This window comes from Lepidochelys kempii, chromosome 7 (genome assembly GCF_965140285.1).
Source record: "Lepidochelys kempii isolate rLepKem1 chromosome 7, rLepKem1.hap1, whole genome shotgun sequence".
Classification (NCBI taxonomy): Eukaryota; Metazoa; Chordata; order Testudines; family Cheloniidae; genus Lepidochelys; species Lepidochelys kempii.
In genome coordinates, this window is record NC_136386.1 from 39,081,798 (window position 1) to 39,106,709 (window position 24,912).

At 39.9% G+C, this 24,912-nt stretch overlaps 1 protein-coding gene across 8 annotated transcripts in view; it reads right to left on the reverse strand.

Annotated features, from left to right (window-relative positions):
* The window catches only part of ATG7 (autophagy related 7), a 271,180-nt gene that overhangs the window by 183,069 nt on the left and 63,199 nt on the right, over positions 1 to 24,912 (reverse strand). For 4 of the 8 annotated variants that reach the window (XM_073352294.2, XM_073352295.2, XM_073352292.2 and 1 more), the window contains exons 17-18: positions 14,427 to 14,507; positions 6,466 to 9,384 (exon numbers count right to left, since the gene is read on the reverse strand). In XM_073352294.2, coding sequence (XP_073208395.1) covers positions 9,106 to 9,384; positions 14,427 to 14,507 — 360 coding nt within the window. In that variant the 3' untranslated portion in view covers positions 6,466 to 9,105. Of the gene's footprint in view, positions 1 to 6,465; positions 9,385 to 14,426; positions 14,508 to 24,912 lie in introns of those variants that run through there. The other 4 variants (XM_073352299.1, XM_073352298.1, XM_073352300.2 and 1 more) reach the window with 2 other exon arrangements.

The window sequence follows — 24,912 nt, forward strand, 5'->3', positions numbered from 1 at the left end:
AGCAAACAAACATTCATAGCCCATGACCTGTCCATGACTTTTACTATATACCCCTCACTAAAACTTGAAGGGGGAGGGTGCAATTCTGGGGCAACTGCAGGTGCTGAGGAACGTGGCCTGGTTACTCGGGGGGGGGGGGGGGGGGAGACTTGGGTGCTCGAGGAGGCATGGTCTGGAGGGCACTGTGGGTGCTCAAGGGCGGGGGGGGGGTTGGCCCGGGAGACACCACTGGTGCTTGAGCACCTCCAGCTCGTAGCTCCATGTGCTGCCTTTGCTCTGCCCCAAGCCCCTGTTCTGCAGCTCCCATTGGCTGGAACCACAGCCAATGTGAACTGCGGGGGTGGTGCTTGTGGGTGGAGGCAGCACATGGAGCTAGGAGCTGAGGGAGGGGAGTTGCTGTCACCCTTCTGGGGAGCCCCCTCCCCCAGATAAGCACCACCTCACATCCCAAATCCCCAGCCCTGAGCCCCCCCCACACCGAAACACCTGCTGCTGAGGGGTGTGAGACCCAGAGACTGCCCCAGCAGCAGCCAGTGTGCCTAGGCCAGGAGCTGCCCAAGCTGCTCAGGTGGCTCCCAGGCCAGCTGAATGGACTCCTGCACTAGTCACAGAGGTCACGGAATCCGTGGCTTCCGTGATCTCCATGACAAACACGGAGCCTTATCCGTGATCAGATAGCTTATTGCTTATCACCTCCATAGAAAACACAGCCATAATCCTGAAATAGCTTCATGACAGGATTTTCTTCTCCCGGAGAAGCTGGTTTCCTATTCATGTGAACGCCTTGATGTAGCGTGGATAAATCAATGATTTAAAAAAACTAAAACAAAAAATAAATCAGATTCTTTTATTTAAATTGGATTTTTTGATAAAATGCTTTGAGGAAAAAACCTATCTAAAGATATTTTTAATTAAGATACATTATAGCTCAAAGATATCTCATCATGGAATAGGGATTATAAATTCTAATTTTTTAGTAAGAGACAATATATTCATGTAATGTTTAAGAAAAGTTTTGTAAATGAGTTCCAGTAGTTCATTGATTAGGCACCCAATCTTATGGAGTTCCAGGGGCTTCTGTATAGATTATTTAGGTTAATCTTTCTATCCACCCACTGGGACTCTGTGCTCAGTCTAGAAGATACCATCAGAGATGCTTACTTTTTCAGTTCTCGAACTGCGGATTTGTGTCTCCAGAAAGAACATGCTTGTTAACAGCAAAAATGTTTTTTAAATAAATAAATAAATAAAATGTAGATGTGTGAAATAACAGACCTCAACCCCCTGAAACTTTGTGTACACACAGTCAATCCCTTACCTCTCTCTAGAAGTGCAAAGTTTCAAAAAGTTGAATGAATAGAAGATTGTTGGGGGCAGAATAGATGTGGACAAGGAGAAGAAGCCTGGAGATAAATGTGAGAAGGGAGGGACAGGCAGTAAAAACAAAAGTGAAACTGTTTGAGCAGCATATTCCAGAAGTCTTGAGGTATTTCTAGCCGTCATTGATTTGAGCTCTACCATTCCACTCTCTCACTAGAAGGGAAAACCTATAATGGCAGCAGGCTGTAAGAGAGACCCAGTTTGGGAATATTTTAATGAAGTTCCTCTACCTGTGGGTAAGACAGGAATGCATGCAAAATGCAAACAGTGCAAGAAAGAAATGCAAGGCCTGGTTACCCGAATGAAACAACATCATGAGACGTGTTCCTTCTCAGGAGGAAACTGCATTGAAGATGATGAAAGAAACATGTCTGAACACGCAGGTCTTCAGGTTGGTAAACTTTTTTATTTCATACTTCTTTTTTAAGAACTGCCTGTCTTCCTTCTAGACTATTCTTGAATTCTCATGTTTGAGCTAAAAATATAGTTGTTACTCTACGGTACTATCATTTTAGATGCAGTTGTGATAAAAAATAAGTAGCTGAAATAGGCAGATCTTCCTTTTACAATTTCACCTTTAAAGTAGTACTGAGTGTCAGTGAATGCAATGAGTAATACTAAATGAGCATTATGGTAATAATAATTAAATAACTGCATTGACTTATTTTGTTTAGGAGAATCCATCCTCAACATACAGGACTATGAAGACTATCCACCTTCAAGATCACAATCATTTTCTATAGTTTCAGAATTATCTGCCAATGATAGTGTTTCAGTCACATCATGTATGTCACATAGCCACAGTATATCACCTGTAGCAAAAAGAAAAAACATCTCCATCATCCATAAACAACCACAGATAAGTTTGTGATAAGAACCAGCAGACTACAAAAAAGTAGTAACTGATAAAAAAAATTGCCCTGTTTGTTTATGTAACAAACTCTCCTTTCCGTATGATTGAGAACCCACACTTCATTAACATGGTTCAGTCATTAAGATCAAGATACAGTCCACCCAACAGAACAGATGTCACAGGCAAATTGCTGGATAAAGTGTATGAAAGAAATTGAGCAGTGTGCAAAAGGTCTAGAGGGTGAAATTATTAACCTGAATCTTGTTAGGAGGAGCAATATCCACAATGCTCCCATTGTATATGCTTTTGTGACAACAGAATAAGGGAATGTCCTCCTTATGAAACAATTAATACATCAGGAAATGCACACATAGCAGAATACTTACAAGTAGCAGCAGTGAAAGCTATAACAAACTGTGGAAATTCAAATGTCTAGTACTCAGCTTGTTCACAGATAATCCTGCAAATGTATCCAAGATGAAAAGAAATTTAGGAGAGAATGAAGAGAGTCCCAAGCTAACATATGATTGCAGTGCTCATTTGATGCACCTCCTAGCCAAAGACTTCAGTGTTCCAGAAATAAAGGCTAATGTTGTTGAAATTGCAAAATACTTCCATAAACAACCAGTTTGCAGCAGCTGCTCTGAAAAAAACGGGAGGAACCAAGCTAACTCTCCCACAAGACATGCAATGGAACTCAGTAGTGGACTGTTTTGAGCACTATATTAAGAACTGGCCTAATCTGATGACAGTCTGTGAACAAAATCATGCAAAAAAAGATGGCATTGTCACAGCCAAAGTTCTCAACATTGGGCTTAAGAGAAATGTTGAACACGTGCCAAGTATCCTGAAGCCTATTTCTGTAGCGTTGAACAAAATGCAGGGAAATAGCTGTTTTATTGCCGATGCTGTTGAAATTTGGAAGGAACTGAGAGATCTTAAAACGAGAAATATGCAATGACAGTTAAATTTCAAGCATTAAAAAAACGAATAGGACAGGCACTATCTCCAGCTCATTTTATTGCAAATATTCTCAATACTCGGTACTAGTATTTATACATCTCAATACTCGGTACTAGGGTCAAACTGCTGAAAAACAGGAGTTGGCTATGACATGGACATCCAGCAATCATCCCTCCATAATGCCAACTATAATAAACTTCAGAGCTAAGGGTGAACCAGTCAAGAAATATAGGTTTGCTGATAATGTTTTAAAGAAAGTCACGCCAGTGAACTGGTGGAAGTCACTTAAGCACTTGGATTCAGAGACTGTTGAAGCGATAATCTCACTTTTAACTGCAGTAGTTTCCTCTGCCGGTGTAGAAAGAATATTTTCTTCCTTTGGACTAATTCATTCCAAATTGAGAAATCATTTGGGATCTGAAAAAGCTGGAAAGCTTGTTTTTCTTTTCCAGATGAAGAACAAACAGGAAAATGAAGGTGAAGATGACTGAGTTGGCTGCAGAAGCCAATATTTTAAGTTTCTCAAGTTGACCTGGCTGACTGTCTTATTTTCTGCGTTTTTTTTAAATATTTCATTTAACTATTTTAGTTAAAAACAATTTTAACAAAAACAAACTTGATTTGAAAAAACTTGAACGTTTAACTAAATGCAAAAATTCATATGCTTGTTTTGTTAAAATATTATGTTTTCGGTTAAAGAAAAAAATCCAGAATACATAATATTGTTTTCGTTAAATAAAACAATTTTAATGTCTGTCTGGTGATGTTCTCCTCCTAATACAACATGGCAAGAAAATCCTCCAAATATTAATGATTAACCTGTTGAATTGGAGATAGTTCACCTCCCAATGACTTCATAAATATCTGCTTCAGTTACTTTCGGTAAATGAAATAACCGAACAATCATTCCTTTTCTGATATAGCTGTAAAACTAATCAGAAAAGTTTTCAAAATAAATCACTTTAAAAATGTATACTGTGTACCTTCTAAAAATGAAACCTACATCTATCACTGAATTGTGAAGAATATGTATTAAGGTTATAACAACCAACAGGAATGCACTTTTATGTAGAAATCCATGATTAAATAGAGTCTTTCTGACTAGTGATTTAAATAATGATTTAAATCAATCTAAGTTAAATCAAATGCACCCTGCCTTGATGTTAAAGTGATGGCACTCTGTGCAGTTAGGAAAGACAGCTTGTGTTTGATATAAGTAGTTATTTTGTGCCAATGTTTTCTTGCTATATTAGAGGCATCAATATAATGGTGGTTATTAATAATTACTTGAATTATGGAATCTCAAATTCCAGCTGGTGAATATGTGGCCAGTGTTATTTCTTATAAAAAATTATTCAATAGGCCAAACAAACAACAAAAAACCAACCCTGCACCAGAATATTGCTTCCATGTTGATGCACACACATTGCCCATATTTTCTTAATTAATCACACAAAGAATCCTGGTCCAACTGACAAATAAAAGTAATAATAAAAACATACAGAATGCATCAGCCCCTAAGTATGCAAAAATCTTGAGGAAATGAGAGGAACAGTTATAAATGACTTGTATCCAGTGAGATGAAATCTGACTTTATGAGTTCTGGAAAGGAAATCTACAGAAATTCAAAACCTTATTTCTCTTGCATTTGGCACTAGTTTGGGAGGATGATTACGGGAGGGGGGAGATCAACCCTGTCACAGCACAACATATGTTACTGGTTTATAGACAATCATTCACTACTCCCTGATTTTATTATTTCATGTGCCTGCTTCAAAGACCTTTGACAGTAAGAATGTACTTTAAATCAAAGTGAGTTTTTATGATATTTTTCATTTACCCAAAAAGAAACACAATAGCTTCAGGGAGAGAAGACAAGACAGGTAGGAAATCATGAGTCAAAAGAATTCATACAAACACACTGTCATACATTGCACAATACATCATTGGGCTTGAGAGACTGAATTGTGGTGTAAACGCTGTATGAAGATATTGTATCAAGGCCATTTGCACTACTCTAGTAAAGCCTGCATGCTTGTTGTCTCTTACAATATTAGTTTTTCAATGTTCTATAACTTGGCTGTGAAAAATTTGCTTCCTTGTGGAGCTTATAATACCACACAAATCTTTACATTAGAAGTAATATAATATTTTTGCAGGACAGAACTTAAAAACCAAGCTTAGTTAAACAAAATTTTTAAAGTAATTACTCCATAATGTGGACTACTTATTTTTGGCAGGGGTAATTTTGTTATTTTTTAATAAGCTATTTAACTTTGAAAACTGCCAACTCCCATAGTTTTACATAAGGGTTTCCTATGCATGTGTGGACTACTACTTAATAGGAAGGTTGCCTCCTGGACTATCCCCTTCTCACCTCACAATTGCATGAGGTGACCTCCTCCCCTCATTTGTGATCAGGCCAATTACAGTAACATTTTATATATTTTTAGTTTCTCTTAATAAAAAGTTAGCAGCTGGAAACAAGGAAACCAGTTAGCACCAAGTGACCAGTCAGCTCCAGCAGCTGCTCTGTTAACAGCAATCTGGGATTCTCTGCAATAAGTCATTGATTGTCCCTTATCACTGTATAAGTGTAACTGACACTTCATATCATTTATATATCAGGGAGCTTTTAAAAACCTCACCAGATTAAAAAAACTACAAACAACAAATAACTAGAGTAATTTCCTCAGATCTGCCCTGCAGGGCAAAAATATGTTACTCATTTGCTAAAGATGGATTCTCAGTCTAGTAGCTTTGCTAATCACAGCCTGCCCCAAGCAGTAAAGATAACAACACTACTACAGATTTTCCTGTGGTGAGGTAAGTGAATGAGAGCTAGAGGGAGGGAAAAGGAATCCTTGTTACTGGGCATGACCCATAGTCTCGTCTCTCATTTGGTTTTCTACCTCATTGAAGCCTTCTAAAGTGCCTGAGCCTGTGAAGTGTTGAACTCCCATTCCCACAAAAGAAGGGTTTTACATGGGGGAGCACTGACAGATTACACAATAGGAATGGTCTATGACCAGGAATGAGTATTTCCGTATGTCATCCACTAATTGGAGTGGGGAAGAAATATAAGGCAATTTAAAGGTATGATTTTCAAAAGAGTATGTGATTCAGGAGTTTTTCAAAATTCCACTATAAGAATCTGATCCAACTCCCAGTGAAGTCAATGGAAGTCTCTCCACTGACTTCAATGGAGTTGAATTGAGCCCTAAATATACACAATATTGAATTACTGCTAAGCAATCAAGACCAAGTATACAATTTTCATCTTTAATCACTTAAAGGAGACAAAATCCACACTCCTACTCCAAGGCCAAAACAGAATGCATAACATCATAACTAAAGATAGGAAGTTTCTCCCTTAAAGATACTGTTTGCAAAACACTTTAAAAACTTAGGAATTTCTCAATAGTTAACATATCAGAACAAATACTGGGACAATAAATTTAATAATAGTTATTTCTGGATTGCAATCCCCAGCAATAAACATCTAGAAAATTAACAATATAAGCCCCCGCAGAATCAAGCCTTCTACGATTATGATGTTTCAGAATGTCAATTTTTCTAACTTGCTTTTTCAATGCTCCTAAATAAGTCCATTTGCTTCAATGGGAACAGAGCCTGCATTTCTCTTGGGCAATAGGGCCCAGATCCAGGACCAAGAAGTTCTTTTTTGTGGGATGGGTTGTTTTTTAAACATTATTTATACTCCAAGCAGCATTTAAAATTCTATTCTTATCTCACATATCCAACTGTTACATTTGCCTTCCATAGTGGAAATAGCCTCTTATACTGAAAGTAATTGGAACTGCTGGAGTAAAGAGAGTTATTTTCATCTTGGCAGAGTTAGGTAACAAGATCTGGGTTTGCTCAGCATTCTTAAGTGGGTGAACAATGTGACCCTCTAGTTTACAAAATTAAAAATCTCGTAAATATATACCCTATTTGGCACAGCAAATCCAGCCACTCATCTATGGGAGTGGGAATTACTCATCCTGGAGTCAGAAGCTTTGAAAATACACATTCCTCACTGAAAGCCCAGAGCAGTCTTGCATGAACTCAAAACAAGCCTTGACTATATGAAAATATTTTTGAGGGTAGCTTAATCTCACAAAATGCCAGATGACTCCTAGCCTTCCACGAACCATGTCATCTCTGGATATTACATAAAAAGATGATGCCATCGACTGGGATCGAATGATCTCGTACTAACTTGTCGTTGAGAAGCATACCAGTTTCTCGCCTCAGCAGCAAATTTGCTCCTGATGTAACTCTTTTGAAGTCAATAGAGTTGCACCAGGAATTAATCTGATCCTTGTGTCTGGTAATTTAGCACTTCTGCAGAGTGTGGAATACAGTCATCAAAATAACAGAGATGAGTTCAGGAAAAGAAAAGGTGTACAGACTTAAAATAGTTAAAATACATGACTTAAAATACTCCTCAACTAGAATTTTACTACTACATATACATTTTTGTGAATGGCATAAGTAGTTCAAAGGTGTAACTACTAGGTAAATTGGATGGAAAAGGGGATCTAAAACAACTGTTTACAAAAAAAGAGTATATTTATAGTACTCATTTTCAGAGCTTGGAAAGAATCCATGATTGTCATGAGACTTATAGCAAATAAGACATTATTAGCAAAACTTACTTGTAAATATTTTGCATAGCCTTCCTGATGGTGATCTGACCAATATTTAAAAAGTAACATACTTCCTTTATAGCATAAACCACTGTAACTTGAAACCCAAATTTTGGTCTTGCATTGCTGACTTTGGTATGCTACCTGGTTTCATAGTAACAACCTGCATCATCTAGTAGTAGTAAATACATCTGCATCTTCGTGACTCTCCCTGAATTTGATTTGAGTGTAGAGCATTCATAGACCTCACTGCTATGATATAAAAACTTCTTCCACAACTGCCTCCAAAAGGTATCCAGTTCCCTGAACAACCAACAAATGCTGTGAGAACATCACTTGGTTTGTAGTTTCTGGCAAGCAGTGGGGATTGAGATTGGGCATATGCTTATTGTGCCCTATCCCATATTGCGGGTGCACACTTATTTAGTGTGGGGCTTTTATGGGTAAGGAGGCTTATCTGGTATAATTGCTTGGATTCTTGCGTGCATACCATATCACATTGTTTTCACCCATTGCTATGGATTAATTGAGAAATTATGGAACAAAATACACCCATTCTACTCTATATGGTACTTTGTTATACAGTCCAGAGAGTCTTTTAGATCAGTTGCTCTCAATCTTCCCAGACTACTGTACCCCTTTCAGGAGTCTGATTTGTCTTGCATACCCCAAGTTTCACCTCACTTAAAAACTACTTGCTTACAAAATCAGACATAAAAATACAAAAGCGTCACAGCACACTATTACTGAAAAATTACTTACTTTCTCATTTTTACCATAAAATTATAAAATAAATTGGAATATTAATATTGTACTTCCATTTCAATGTATAATATACAGAACAATATAAACAAGTCATTGTCTGTATGAAATTTTAGTTTGTACGGACTTCGCTAGTACTTTGCATATAGTCTGTTCTAAAACTAGGCAAATATCTAGATGAGCTGATGTACCCCTGCATACCCTCACAGGTATGTGTACCCCTGATTGAGACCCACTCTTTCAGACTGTGTATTAAAAAGTGACTTAACTCCCAAATTCCTACCAATTCATGCTCATGTTTAGCCTGCCCACTATTTCTCCCCTGCACAAATAAGAAAAACTTGATCCTGCCCATTGATATCTTCCCCTCTTCCTCCATTCCATAGTATAATCACATCACCATTAAAGTTATGTTATGTGCTGATGTAGGTTTTAAGATTTTTAACCATGTTTGCCAGTACTCAACTCTAAAGAAATAAATTTCACCATTGCTCACCCTGTGAAGCAGGGACCTCCTGGTGCCAACAGGCAGAGGGTACAGGAGTGCCTAAGGGTTACAGGGATTCCCTGAGTCTGGTATCCACATACTAGTTCTCCACTGAAACCAGTGTGCCAGTGCCCATCATACTTACTGCAAAATATGTGTACCGATAATATGTAAGAACTTATGTTTATATACTGTAAATTATGTTCTTGAGGTCTGAGTTGGGGCTGGTCACAAGAAGGTGATAAACAAGGGTCTTTCAGGCAGGAGATGCTTAGACGGAGATTCTAGACAGGAAACAAGCAAAATTACCCTTTTACAAGCAAAGACAACAGATTGTTGGAAATACATCTGGAGGTGCAGAGGTACACCCACTTATCCTTCACCCAGGGGACAAGCTGCCAGCGGAGGACCACAGCTGGTCCGGCTGTTTAACACTGGGAGAGAAACTTTGGGTGAGCTAACCTTTTTGAGAAAAAATGTCTTGTTTGTTAAGTTTAGGCTCTAAAAAGCATGTTATGATTTTATTTTATACGTAATCAGTTGTGTCCATTAATTCTACATGCTTCTTCAATTTTTTGTTAAATAAACTACTACTTGTTTTTACTAAAAAATATTTAAATACTGTGCGTTGAGCAGTGTGGTGATCCTGAGGTATAACTGGTAAGCAGGTGTGTACTATTCCTTTGGGAGTAGCGGGTCTGTGAATTCTGTGAGTATCCAGTGGAATGGGGTTGGTAACTGCAGGGGGACACTTTGAATGCTCAGGCATTCGAGTGTGCTTATTGTTAACACGTACAGACACAGCTGGGCCTGTAGAGGCCTGGAATGCAGTGCTTGTGTTGCCAGAGGTTGGTAGAGTCGGGGAACTGACCCCCCAGCAGGCACACCCAAGGTTTCCTCATGCTAAAGGCAGGTGTTAGCGAGATGCCTCAACTTTGGGTACCTCCAGGAGGTGTCACACTCACATTCCTGTCTTCATATTTTCTTGGTATGTGTTATCTGGGACTCTTTGTGTGTATCTCACACACTCTTGCCAAACCAGCATTAAACCCTCTGCCAAAAGCACCTTTTTGTCAGTATAAGCTGTGTATACACTAGGAGGGTTTGCCAGTGTAGCCACATCAGTGTAGACTATGCTTCAGACTATGTTTAATTTCCTTCAGATAAATACTACTTACCTACCTCACAGGAATGTTATGTTTGTTAAATAATGTTTATTCAACCATTTTAAAACATAAAATATGTCATCATCATCTTCACTTCTCTAAGAGATCATCAGGAAAGATTGAGAGATATCTTGAGACACGAGGATGATACTCCGCCATACCAAATTCTTGGAAGTCAACAAGGTTCCAAAGGAAACAAAGTCCAGAATCAGGGCTCTGGTTCATCAATGCCTCCTAACTGCATTTTCCTCACTTTAATCATATTCCTTTAGTAACATTTGCAGCACTATCTTGTTTGTGTTACCAGAAAGCTTTTCAGCCTAATTGTGTCTGCTATCATAGACTAAAGTTGAAAGGGTTGTTCTCTGTTTGCAACCCCGTTAGTAAGGATACAATGAAGTCCTATTTTTAGAAAATAAAAAAATGCGAAATGTATGGACTTGAAACACTAGGAATAAGCATGAGCAGCGATCTTGATGGGTGAAGGGCAGCTGAGAGTAAGTTTATGTTTCAGATAGCTTATTTGTAGTGCCCTACCAAATTCATAACCATGAAAAACACGTCACAGACCATGAAATCTGGTCTCCCCTGTGAAATCTGGTCTTTTGAGTGCTTCTACCCTATACTATACAGATTTCACGGGGAGAGACCAACATTTCTCAAATTGCAGGTCCTGACCCAAAAGCGAGTTGCAAGGGGGTCACAAGGTTATTTTAGTGGGGGGTCACAGTATTGGGCTGACTTTGGAGCTGGGTGGCCGGAGGGTGGCGGCTGTTGGCCAGGTGCCCAGCTCTGAAGGCAGTGCCCCACCATCAGCAGCACAGGAGTAAGGGTGGCAATACCATGCCATCCTTACATTTGCACTGCTGCTGGCGGCATCTCTGCCTTCAGAGCTGGGCTCCCGGCCAGCAGTTGCCACTCTCCAGCTGCCCAGCTCTGAATACAGCACTGCTGCCAGCAGCAGTGCAAAAGTAAGGGTAGCAGTATTGTAACCCCCCTATAATAACCTTGTGACCCCACCACAACTCCTTTTTGGGTCAGAACCCCTATAATTACAACACCATGAAATTTCATATTTAAATAGCTGAAATAATGAAATTTACAATTTAAAAAATCCTATGATCGTGAAATTGACCAAAATGGACCGTGAATTTGGTAGGGCCCTATTTATTTGCTATGAAATATAAAAAATAATGAAGACCGAACAGTACTGTAAACACTGATGTTATAATTAAAAAGGAAATGTAATAGCTTTATAGAATAAATGCTTCTTCATTAGTCTCCTCGAGCAATCAGCTAATAAGGTGCTCCACACGGGGCACAATAATGCCATTGAAGTCAATGGAACTACTAGCACATCCAAAGATACACACAAGCATTACTGCTTGCTTGTTCCATCTACCTACTTAAGCACTTGTAATAGTGCTCTTCACCATAGTATCTGAACACTCCCCAGGAGCAGGTGGCCTGATTTTCCTCCCTATTTCAACTGAGGAATAAACAGACAGCTTTATCTCCACAACATTTAATAAACTGTAACCTTTTATCCCACGAAAAACACACTTGTTATCATAAACTGATTTATTCTGTATTGAAGAACTTGGGACTTTTCTGCCGCAGGCCAGTGGTGGTGAGACTTTTAGATACTACAGAGAGTGTACCCCTACACTGCTCTTTTGTACCCACTATCAAACTGAAAGTGCAGGGTCACTAATTTTGCAGTAGTCAGCTTGCCATTCCAGCATGTGCAGCACTAATAAAGGTTGGAGGAGATCATAGGAGAGAAAAAGCAGCCCTCCCCCCAGAAAAACAAAAAAAACCCAGTGGTTTCCTGCTGTGATCATCCCAATATTCCTGAACAACTGCCTCAGAGAAATGAAAGCCTCCTTGGCATGCAGCCTATTTGGGACAGATAAGGGATAACTTGATGCTTGAATGTCTGGGGCTCTTCTAGGTCAAAGTGAAGTGAAATGAAATCTAAACTCCAAATGTTAAGGCAGTTTAGCTGCCTCTTCAGCATCTACCAGCTGTACCTGTTAAAATTTAACACTGTGGCTGTTTAATTTTTTTCTTTTTATTCAAAGGTGGTGTAAAATGATAATGCAAGAATGGGACTGGGGACAGAAGAATAAAAATTAATAATGTTAAAATCGGTGCAATAATGCCAAAAAACAGCTTTTACAAAAGCATTTACAGCACAGGAGAGTGAACATAAAATCAATGGCATCTCTGATCTGAGCCATGATGAAATTATGCTAAGTTTATGCATTAAGAAAAATTCACATACAAAAAACCATGAAAATATAATTGGATTTGTCATTTCGAAGTATTAGTATCAGATATCCAAGATAATAGGGGGTGACATACTCCTATGCTAATAAAGGGAGTTAGCCAAATAAACAAATGCTGTGTTTCTACTGTAAGGAAATACATGTACCAATGAAGCAACCTTTTCAGCACAAAAGTAATTTAATACTCAAACCACATGAAAAGTGATCTCTATGGGAATAGCACAGCTGCTAAAATCCAAGTCAGTTTTTATTAAATCATCAGGATTGTTTATGTAAAACAGGGCTCTTTTAAAATGACCACCAAGAGGAAATCATTTGCTAACAAAAACGGATACCTGCATTTAATTTAATGGTGGCGGTGTGTGTGTGTGTCTCTGTGTGTGTGTGTGTACACAAGTATGTGTACATCAAAGCTGTACGTGGTCAGTATCTCTAGTCATAGGGTAGATGAACAGGAGGTGAAAAGGCTACTTAGGTGGACAGACAAATTTAGTATGAAATATCAGATTCCGTACTTTCAAAACAAACAGGATAGACTGATTATCTTTCTTTTATAAAAAAAAAACACATAGGATGACCCCCCATAGAGTACCTCTGCAAAAACATACTAGTGGAAATAAAGAGAAAATGACTTTTTTTAATGACCACTATATTGCTTAGCCACTCAAGAGAGTAGAGATGTGCTCCCAACAGAACTAAGAGTTTGTAAATTTAGCACTGGAGTTTTTGAAGAGAATATGCACATAAAAGTCCTTGAGGGCCTGGACTAACATATAAGCTATACCACAGGAGTGAGCGGTATACTGTATCAACAGAAGTTTCTGCAAGACAGAACTTTAAATCTTCAAAAAAAAAAAAAAAAGAATCCTCAGCCCCTCAAGATCTGTATTTTTAAATATGAAGGATGAGTTTAGTGTAGAGAATGGAAAGAAATTCCTGCAGTGAGTCTCTGGGTACACAAAACTTGACTGAATTAACAGAATTTCCATGTGTGCCAAATTTTGACTTAAACCACTGACTCTTCATATTGAGATATCCCAGTCAAGACCACTAGGACTTACACTACACAGTCCCAGAAATGTTGCCAAAGACAGTTTTCAAGGATACAATACAGGAAAACAATCCAGCAAGGAAGAGGCCTCACACAGACACATGAGTGGTATGTACCAGTTTTCTGGTAAGATTCACTTCAGAATCCCAGCAACTCCTGTAATCCATTAGTCAAGTCAGGATGTCAGCACTATCATGAAAACTAAGCACCTCTTTAATACTACACAGTTATAAAGGTAATTTTTACTTTATCCCTACATACAAGTTTTTATCAAGAAAGATCAGCTATTCACACTTTACCTAATTGCAACAGGCACCCAGTGCAAGTGTGTTAAAAAGAGGCAGAAGCAGACTTCAGAAATCATTTCTCAAATAATTAAAAAAGAAAGATTCTTCAACTGTACACTTTAAACTATGTCATAGTGTCTCTGGATTAACAGTACAGCAGCATGTTGTTCCTGGTGTCTTTTCACTGAAGATAAAGGGAAAAGCCCCATTATACTGGCTTCCTAACTTTGCCCATAATGTATTTATTTTTTTAGATGTCAGCATGCAACTCTGATGTAGAGAGACAGTAGGTGACAGACTTGACATCTCTACGCAACCCAAGGAAAACCAGAAAATAGTGTAGGGAGAGGGGAGTCAGACTAAAATGGTTTAATCTGTACCCAGGACATAGGAATAAGTATTGTGTTAGATCCCAGATCCTAAAGAAACAAGAAAAAGAAGCGTCTTTGAGTGAACCAACCTTAGATGCCACATGACCTGATTGTAAAACATTGCATATTCAGAAATAAAATACAAGCAACTCAGACTTACTTTGGGAGAGCAGGCTGTGCACTTGTCAAATGCAAGGCTGACAGGAAGGACATTATCAAATCTTGATAAAAAACCACGAATCTGGAAAGAAATAAAATGTACATTCATATCATGTAATTATAGCATGCGTATTTCCAAAATTCTAGCTGAGTTAGACATGTTCAGCAAGGGAATGATCATCCTATACCTCTGCAAAATCAGAGGGGTGCTAATTTAATGACCTCAATAGTCTGTTCTATTAAATCTGTACTGGTACAATATATGAATTGGTTGATTTTTCTACAGACACATGTAATGGTAGGACAATACAAATGCGATAATATTTAAATATGAACGGAGGCACAGCACCACCTGCAGTTTGAACTTTTTAGTTAATGTTGAGAAAACAGCCAGCCATGTCATAACTTTCTTTTCCTGTGCATTTCCCTACCTTCTCTCTCTTTATAAAGACTTCAATCTGAAAATGTAAATATTGTGCATTCCCGTACCAAATGGCAGCTGCTGACCTATTTGACATATTAGAAAAGTATAAAGAAAACTAATACACACACAATTTCCAGAGAATTGGTTCTGATAAGATATACACTCTGTACAGACTTTGGGTCAGGGACTGGGTCTTCCAATATGTTTGCAAAAAACCCAACAGAATGACCTGGATGCTGGTTGAGGAACCTTAGCACTATTACAGTACAAATAATTAACACAAGTGTTTTTCCTCTCTCCCCATTTTTTCTTCTCTTTTTTGGTAAATGCAGTTCATTCTTAACGTCATGTTGTACTTGACTAATTGTTAAAGTAATCAACTGCTTGAACACTGGAATTTTTTATACAGAACTAATTTTTTTCTATTATCTTCTTAGTTTGCTTTCCCAGATGAAGTTTCCAGGAGAGGCTCAGACCAGGAATACGTTTTTGAACTAAAGTGGATTAAGCATTTAGATGGTCTCTGCTCCAGAGAGCTTACAATCTCTTTATTGTGCGTGTGTAAAGCGCCTAATACAATGGGGTCCTGGTCTGTGACTGGGTGCCACTGCTATACAACTAATACAATAAAATACAATAAAATAATAACTAATTCAATGTTTTAAAGAAGTTCTTATAACATTTTTTATTATAGCTGACCATTGTGCAACATATTCTTCCCCCTCTATACACACACACAAAACAATGCTTGTGAGGCTGCATAAATGTTTACATAATTCCATTATATTTAAATTGCCACAACTATGCTTCAGAGTCTACTTTCTCATTTGTGAAAAATGTCTCATCTCTAGACATTGGATGAAATCTGAGCCCCATTGTAGATACTGACAACACTCAGTGAAGCCAGAATTTCACCCATTATGTTTTAAAAAGATAACCTTCCGCATGAGATCTGATTATACAATAATGACGTAAACGGAAATGTTAACCTGTCTGCAGATAGTCTGAAACAATAGCTCTCTGAGATGTGAACTATCCTATTCATCTCAGTGGGTATTATTTCTGAAATATGACGACAATTTAAATGTAATTAACCATTTCACTATTGAGCATTTTAGCAGAAACATGCCTATTTGTCATTGATGGATGCAGAGGGGCAGCTAGTTGCTCTCAAAGGTGACCAGCATGGGGATCAGGAAATTCAAGCCCTCATATTCCCAAATTTAAGTCAAATCTGGTCCTGTCCCAAAGGGGGAGGGAAAGAGGAGACCCATCCCTTCTCCAATGCCAAAAGCCTCAGTCTCTCTCATGGGGAAAAGAAAACAAAAAACAGCTTCCACACTTTCTTTATTTCCACTACCAGGTTGTCAAAGCCTCCAGTTTCCCCCAAGACCTTCTGCTATTCACTATCAATATAAAAATCAGCAACCTGCTGAACAGTGAAAATTTAGGACAGCATAGACTAAACTGTTCATTAGCAAAATATAAATCAAAACACAAAGGAGATGCTGCTGTTTGAACCTGACTAGAGAGGTGAGAGAAAGGCATAGAGGGAGTCAGTGCCACATAAATTATGTGGCAGGGGCCACAAAATTAAGTCTAATGTCACAACATGTCCAATAAAAGATACTACCTCACTCACCTTGTCTCTCACTGGATGTTCTGCTTCATACAGAATTGGAAATCAGTTGTTTATATCAAGATCATTCTAATTATTTAGCAGGTTCTACATTGCATTAATATTTATACATTATTATTATTACCTTACCCCACTACCACCTTCGTGTCTCTGATGGTTAGTCCTCCTATAGATGCTTCCAAAATGCTTGGGAGGTACTGACATTATTACTGCTTTTCACCATTATTATGTTGGCCATTTTGTAATTCTGTTATGCTGGGAAACCCATAACACTGCCACAGAGTACACTCAGGTCAGTAGTAATAGATTAATACTAACAGAGAACAGTAAGTAACAGCATCGTTCCAGTGTAAACTACATTGATTTTGCCATGTACTTTGGTAACTACTGTAACAATACAATTAAGTTAGCCATATGTGACAATATAATTACTCACAATCAATAGTTTATCAAAAAAGTGCCTCTCATTGCTCAAATCACCTTTACATCAAACATACGTTGCAACTGAAGGAAGGCCACATTTTTAAGTAACATATAGAAAGGTCTGAACTGGCAAATTGGACGGCTTGTACTCATACGACTTTTGTGCAAAAAGCTCTGAACCCAAGAACATTCTTTATCAAGAGGATCCATGCTCTATTATTTTGGTGAAAAGTAACAGTAACAGATGGACAAAATATATTATCCAAACTACAGAAACAATCTAACAGAAGTGAGCAGGTTTGCGGGAGTCAAAATCTGGTCCCACATTCACACCAGTTACTGGATTTTGGGGAGCTACATTAAAAACCAATACAGATAGAATACAGTTCAAACAAAAATAAAAACCTTTCAGACAAAAAAAAGATAAGTTCAACATAAAAATATTGTATTTCATACTGACAGCAGCTGGCCCCAAATGACTGCAGAGCAATTCATTTATGGTATCAATTTCATCAGACTTGCTTAGTCTAGACACTTCACTTTAACAAGAGACTGGCAGAGGTTAACCTGTCTACTAAGCACTGAATCATAATTTCAAAGCCATAACTGCACATTAAATTACATAATGGCTACATCTGATACTTTTTAAACAGTGAACTTTATACAGCTGTAGGAAAATGACATCAGAGCAAGCCAGATATCAGGCAACATACATAACCTATGACAGTTGAATTTGTCCTCAGAGGCTCCTGATTTCAGTTTGTTCTCAGCATCTCCTGGGAACTAACTACAAAAAAAAAAAAAAAAAAAAAAAAAGGCACGCCAACCCAGGAGAAGAGCCTAAATGCTTTTCAAAATACCTATTGCAAATGAAGCATAGCTTAAATAGAGCTATTAGCGGTCACAGCAGCAAGCAACCAGCACACAAAAGAATGTACAAGAATAAGCGGGAGCAATGACACCTACTAGAGTAAATCCCTACTCTAAAATAAGAAGAGCAGTCACAATCTGCTATGTCAACAATCCTGGGGTAAGAGTATGGCTATGCCTATTCTTAAACCACTGCTGCAGCTGTGCCGCTGTACCACTTCAGTGTAGCCACTCACTACAGCGATGGGAGGGGTTCTCCCGCTGCTGTAGTTCATCCTCCTCCCTTAGAGGGAGATAGCTAGACTGATAGAACAATTCTTCTGTCAACCTAACCCTGTCTACACTGGGGGATAGATTGGCTTAACTACCTCGCTCAGGGGTGTGGATTTTTCACAACCCTGAGCGACAGAGCTGGGTGAACTTACCTTTTTAGTATAAACCTGCACGAAGACTCAACGGGACAGTCCCTCTGCTGGTATAAATTGACAGCTCCATTGCAAAAGCAAGAGCCCAAATAGACACTGAATGCTATGTCTACATTTAAAAGCTACAGTGGTACAACTGCAGTGATACAGCTGTGCTGCTGTAGCACTTCAGTGAAGACACTTAGTACAGCGATGAGAGAGGTTCTCCTGTTGCTGTAGGTAATCCCACCTCCCCCACAGGCAGCAGCTAGGTTGACAGAGAAATTCTTCACTGACCTCTTGCTGTCTACACCAAGGGGTACGTTGGCTTAACTACATCTCTCAAGGATGAGGATTTTTCACGTTCCTGAGAGACGTAACTATGCTGATGTAACTTTTCAGTGTGGACCAGCCCTTACACTGAGCCTGTACTGTGTCCGTTTGGGTCCTTGTTATTTATGGTCTGTCATGTTCTTTTAGACTACACTCTTATCTGAGAATTACTACAATGGTACATTGTGAGTGGTGGGCAGGGATTAACTCTGGTGTCCTCCTGCCAAAATTATTATAAACACTTAAAAGTTTTATTGACTTTTCCTTTTTTGATATTACAATAAAACAAACAAATTTAACCGCAGGACCCTGGACAATTTTCAAGTTGTTACTTTAATGATCTGACACAGGCTTACAAATGCAGATCAGGAAGGAATGATATTTTCTCCCGAATCCTCTCTCTTATCGCCCATTTTGTTTCCTTCTCCTATTTTTTCCATGGTATTCCTTATTTCTGCACCTCTCTCTCACCTATGGCCTCATGCACAAAGCAATCACCCTCTCTTCTTTCAAACCCCTTCTTCCAAGGATCAAACCTAAGTTAACTAAGAAAGAAACGTGTCATGCACTGATCATAAAACTATATTTAAAACCCATAATAACCTATACAACAGGACCATGCTCTGGGTTTATTTGTCTATCCACTTAGATCACATGGCCCTTGTAGCAGGGACTACCTCCTCTTCTGTGTTTTGAACAAACAAATAAGAATACTACAAATAAATTCAGATCTTATGCGGAGATTATCCTGAACTCACCCTCTTATGATAGAGAGTCTCCAAACTCAGGGTACTCATGCAGTCTGTGGCCATATTCTGCCTTCAGATGTACGTTGATGGATTTCCTCTGAAGGCAGAAGGTGGTCCTATCAGTATTTTCAGTTTTAAGGAGAATATTTCAATCTCAGTTCTGCACTGCGTTGCTTATTATTTCAATTAACCACTTGGTGGCACTGACATACAATATCTGAATTTATATATAGGCAAGTAACTACATTAACTTGCTACTTTTATTTTCTATTAAAAATAGATACCATATCAAATATTCTTTTCTTGTATTAAGCCTAATTTTTATTACATTGTCAGCTTTGATTTATGCAAGCAGCCAGACTTTACACATGAATGGTGTGGAACTGAGCATAATTGAAAATCAGGTCACAGAAGTCTCAAATTGGGCACCCAAAAACTGAGGACTACACTCCAATCCTCTTAGTCAAACTGAAAGAGAAGTTACTCACTCTGCTCACTAAATGTAATTTTTCAAAATGTGTCTCCCTATGGGTGCTCCATTTCAGGTGTGTGCACATGACTCATGCACCTCTGGTTGGAGCTTGTCATTTGCAATGTCTGTTCAGCCCACGCATGCACTGTTGATATCCTTGTGCCCTGCACTGAGGATATATCAAGCAGCACAAATGAACCACCCTCTGCTCCCTCTCCACCACAGAGTCTCAGAAGGAAACTCTGAAGCAGAGGGAAAGGAGGCGGGTAATGGAGCACCCATAGGGACACACATTTCAAACAACTACAGTGACTGCACAGGGTGAGTAACCTCTTTCTTATTCAAGTAATGATTCTGAGTGCTCCACTTCAGATGGCTCCTGAGCAGTATCCCACATAAACAGGAGGGAACTTTGGAATCAAGTCCAGAACTGCATTGCAAACTGCCAAAATCAGATCTAGAGGTGCTGACTAGAATATAGTGTCTGGAGACCTATGTACCAATGACCATTTAACAGCTCTGCAGATCTCAGATACTGGAACATTCTCAAGTAGAGCTACAGATGTAAACTGCGACTTTGTAGAGTGAGCGAACACACCAGAGGGGGGTGGAATGCTCGCACCACCGTAACAAGCAATAATACATTCAGAAATTCATTTTGATAGTCTTTGGGTAGGAACCACAGAACCTTTAGATCTGCAAATGCAACTAACAGTCTAAGAGATTTCTGAAATGATTTAGTCCTACATAGATAGAAGGCTAAACACCCTCCTGACATCTAGAGTATGGAAAGCAGTCTCCAGATTGGAATTATGTGGTTTTGGAAAGAAAACTGGTAGGTAAATTATCTGAATCAGATGAAACTCAGAAGACACCTTAGGAAGGAACTTGGGGTGTGGCTGTAAGGAAACCTTGTCCTTGTAGAATATTGTATAAGAGGGGCCTGCCATTAAGGCCCCAATTTCTCTGACTCTTCGGCTGATGTAATAGCCATTAAGAAGGCTGTCTTCACAGATAAATCAGTGAGGAGAAGGTTGCCATTGGTTCAAAGGAAGGTTTCATGAGATTTTTTTAAGAACTAAATTAAGGTCCCAAACTGGAGAGTGGACTTTCACCTGTGAAAAAAGATTTTCACAAACCTTAGAGTTGTAGTGTGAGCTAACAGCAAGAACCCCTCAACTGTGGTATGCAAAATTTTTAATGAACCTTAAGAGAACTGACAGTCCCATTTTCATTAGTTGCAGCATATATTCCAGAATAACCGGAAGTGAGGCAGATTTGGAAACAACTCCCTGCAGTTTGCATCAGTGACTAAATCTTCTCCACTTTTGAAGGTCAATATTTCTGGTAGAATTTTTCCTACTATTTAGTAATATATGTTGTACCTCTATAGAACAGGCTGACTAATCCTATGAACCATCAAGGAGCCAAGCCTTAAGGTGAAAAATTCTCAGATTGGGATGCAGCAGTCGACTGGTGTCCTCGGAGAGGAGCTGAGGAGTGACTGGAAGACTTACCGCTGGACAAAGAGCTAGGTGAAACTGAAAAAAACCATGCCTGCTTCAACCACATTGGTGCTATTAGGATAACTCTGGACTTGTCCTGTCTGATTTTGTTCATTCCGAGGATCAAAGGCTTCGGAGAAAACATGTAAAACAGTTTCTTCATCCAAGGAAGGCATTCCCCAAGGAATTGTGACCTAAATGCCCCACTCCCTCTTGAACAGAATAGATAGCATTTTGTATGAGAGGCAGAAAATGAAAGCAGGCATTTCTGATCACTCTGAGCTTCAACCGATTGAAATGGATGTTGATTTCTTGGGGTGCCCATCTGCACTGTACCTTGAGCGCATCAAGGTGTGCTCCCACCCATTCTAAAAGAGATGCATCTATCGTTACGGTTACCACCACTTGAAGGAAGGGAACTCCTGAACTTACACTGCGATGAACCTTCCACCAGCCTAGGGAGTATCTCACATGCTGAGGCACTGATGCCTGTTTGTGCAGTTGCCTCTTTTTGGTGAGTACACTGACCTGAGCCATCCCTGGAAACAATGGAGACAATCTCACATTTTCTGTCATAAAAGTGCAAACTGCCATGTGACCTAGAAGTCAAAGACTGTTTCTGATGAAGTCTGAGGGCTTCCTTCATAGTTATGACAAGGTCTGATAGTGTCATGAACCTGTCCATGGGAAGGAAGACCTTGGATGCCAAGGAATCCAGGGATGCCCCTATAAATTGTATGTTCTACATGGGAGTCAGTGTCAATTTCCCCCCATTCAACTGAAGGCCCAAGTCCAAGAACAGAAAACGTGCTGTCCACATGGCAATCAACACCTCTTGGCACAACCAATCCTTGAACAGTCTATCAACAAGGTACAGGAATACCATGACTGCCTGATGATGCAAGTAGGCAGCCACTACCAACAGAACTTTTGAAAACACAATTGAGCCAAGGAAAGTCCAGATGAGAGTACCCAGTACTGAAAGTGATCCCAGCCTATGACAAAACAAAGGAATCTTCTGTGGAATGGTTGTATTTTATGTGGAAGTATGTGTCTTGAGGGTCAAGGGCTGAAAACCAATCCCCTGAATTTAGAGACAGAATAATAGCTGTCAGTCACCATCCTGAACTTTTGAGACCTCAAAAATTTGTTTAAGAGTCTTAGACCTAAGATTGGTCTTCACCCTCTGTTTTTCTTTGGCATAAGGAAGTACCTTGAGTAGAAGTCCTTTCCTTTGTGCTGAACGGGAACCAGCTCTATTACTCCAATACAAAGAAGGGTGTTTATTTCCTGTCTTAGTAAGAACTTATGAGAGGGGTCTCTGAAGAGGGACAGGGCAGGCAAATGAGGGAGGGAGGTAAAATGGATGATGTAGCCCAGTGATATTTCCAGCACACATTTGACCTGAGGTGGTATGCTCCCATGTTTGTCAGGAATGGAAAAGTCAGTCTCCAGTGGGAGGAGGAGGAGGCAAACAATTGCAGCTGACAAACTGAAGAGATGAGAGGGCTCAAACCCTTAACCATCCTGTCAAAACTGGTGCTTCAAAAAGATGAAGCATGCTGCAAACTTGTGTCAGGTGGATTAGAGAATTTCTCCAGAACCTGTGTGTCTTTCTAGGAGGTACTATTGGTCTCTGAAACCCAGACCATTGCACCAGGTGGGATCTTTGGGCTGTTTGTAATCTACTGTTTGTTCACAGGAGTGTAGTGGCCCTGGAATCTTTAACAGTATGCAACAATTCGTCAGTATTCTCTGCAAACAACTTCAGTCCATCAAATGGGAAATCCTCTATCGTATTCCAGATGTCTCTGGGGAAATCAGACAACTGGAGCCAGGATGCCCCCATGCATTACCATTACTGCTGCATCCAAAGCCACCTGGAGAGATGGTCTGGCCAGTAACCATCCCTCAGCTATAGCAGCCTGAAATGGTTCCTTTTGGTCTGGAGTGAGGTTTTGAATTAAAGAACCAAATTTTTGCATAATTTGTAAAGTTGTATTTGGCCATCAGCACCTGATAATTTGTTATGTGGAAATGTAGGGTTGCAGATGAATAAGTTTTTGTCCCCAGAAGGTCCAGGTGCTTCTGGTCTCTGTCATATAGGATGGACTGACACCAGTGTTGCTCTATTCATTCACTGAATCAACTACTGGAGAGTTGGGTGGAGGGTGGGAAAAGAGGAACTCAGATGCATTGGTGAGAACATACTACTTGTTACTGGCTCTCTTACACATAGGTGTTACTGTGGACAGTGTGTGCCAAAAGCATTGCACAGGTTCCAGCACAGCCTGATAGGAAGGGCAACTATGGATGGCATTGCAGAGTGAAGAACATCCAATAGCTTGTGTTGAGATTCTTTCACCTCCTCAATAGGTATCTGCAGGGAGTCTGCACATGTTTAATGAGGTCTTGACACTGCCAAAAATCATCAGCCCTTGATGGAGGTGGAGGCATCACCGCCTCATCAAGTGATGAGGGGACAAGATGGTAGTCTGAGGGGTAGCTCCTTTGTTTGCCCTAGCCTCCTGATCCTTGAACATTTCCTCCTGTTGAGTGGTGTGCTGGGAAGTGGAATCTTGATTCCTACCTTCTTGATGGGAGAGGGTTGGAGAACTGCTGCCAATTAGCTGCCCAGGGATCCCAATATGAGCATGGAGGACCATATGGGGGAGGGGGTGACATCCAACATTGTTCTCACCAAAAGCGATGAGGTCCCTGGACGTGAGGTCCCACACTCCTGTCCTGGGCAACGCAGTATGGGGAGGAGGCGAGCAGCCCTCAGCGGTGAAAGAACAGGTTAAGGACTATTTAGAAAAGCTGGACATGCACAAGTCCATGGGTCCAGATCTAATGCGTCCGAGGGTGCTGAGGGAATTGGTTGGTGTGATTGCAGAGCCACTGGCCATTATCTTTGAAAACTCGTGGCGATCGGGGGGAGGTCCCAGACGATTGGAACAAGGCAATTATAGTGCCCATCTTTAGAAAAGGGAAGGAGGAGAACCTGGGGAATTACAGCCTCACCTCAGTCCCTGGAAAAGTCATGGAGCAGGTCCTCAAGGAAACCATTTTAAAGCACTTGGAGGAGAGGAAAGTGATCAGGAACAGTCAACATGGATTCACCAAGGGCAAGTCATGCCTGATCAACCTGATTCCCTTCTATGATGAGATAACTGGCTCCGTGGATATGGGAAAAGCGTGGACGTGATATATCTTGATTGTAGCAAAGATTTTGATACAGTCTCCCACAGTATTCTTGCCAGCAAGTATGGATTGGATGAATGGACTATAAAGTGGCTAGAAAGTTGGCTAGATTGTTGGGCTCAATGGGTAGTGATCAACGGCTTGATGTATAGTTGGCAGCTGGCATCAAGCAGAGTGTCCCAGGGGTCGGTTTTGTTCAACATCTTTATTAATGATCTGGATAATGGGATAGATTTCACCTTCAGCAAGTTCGCGGATGACACTAAGCTGGGGGGAGAGGTAGATATGCTGGAGGGTAGGGACAAGGTCCAGAGTGACCTAGACAAATTGGAGAATTGGGCCAAAAGAAATCTGAGAGGTTCAACAAGGACAAGTGCAGAGTCCTGCACTTATGATGAAAGAATCCCATGCACCGCTACAGGCTGGAGACCTACTTGCTAAGCAGCAGTTCTGCAGAAAAGGAC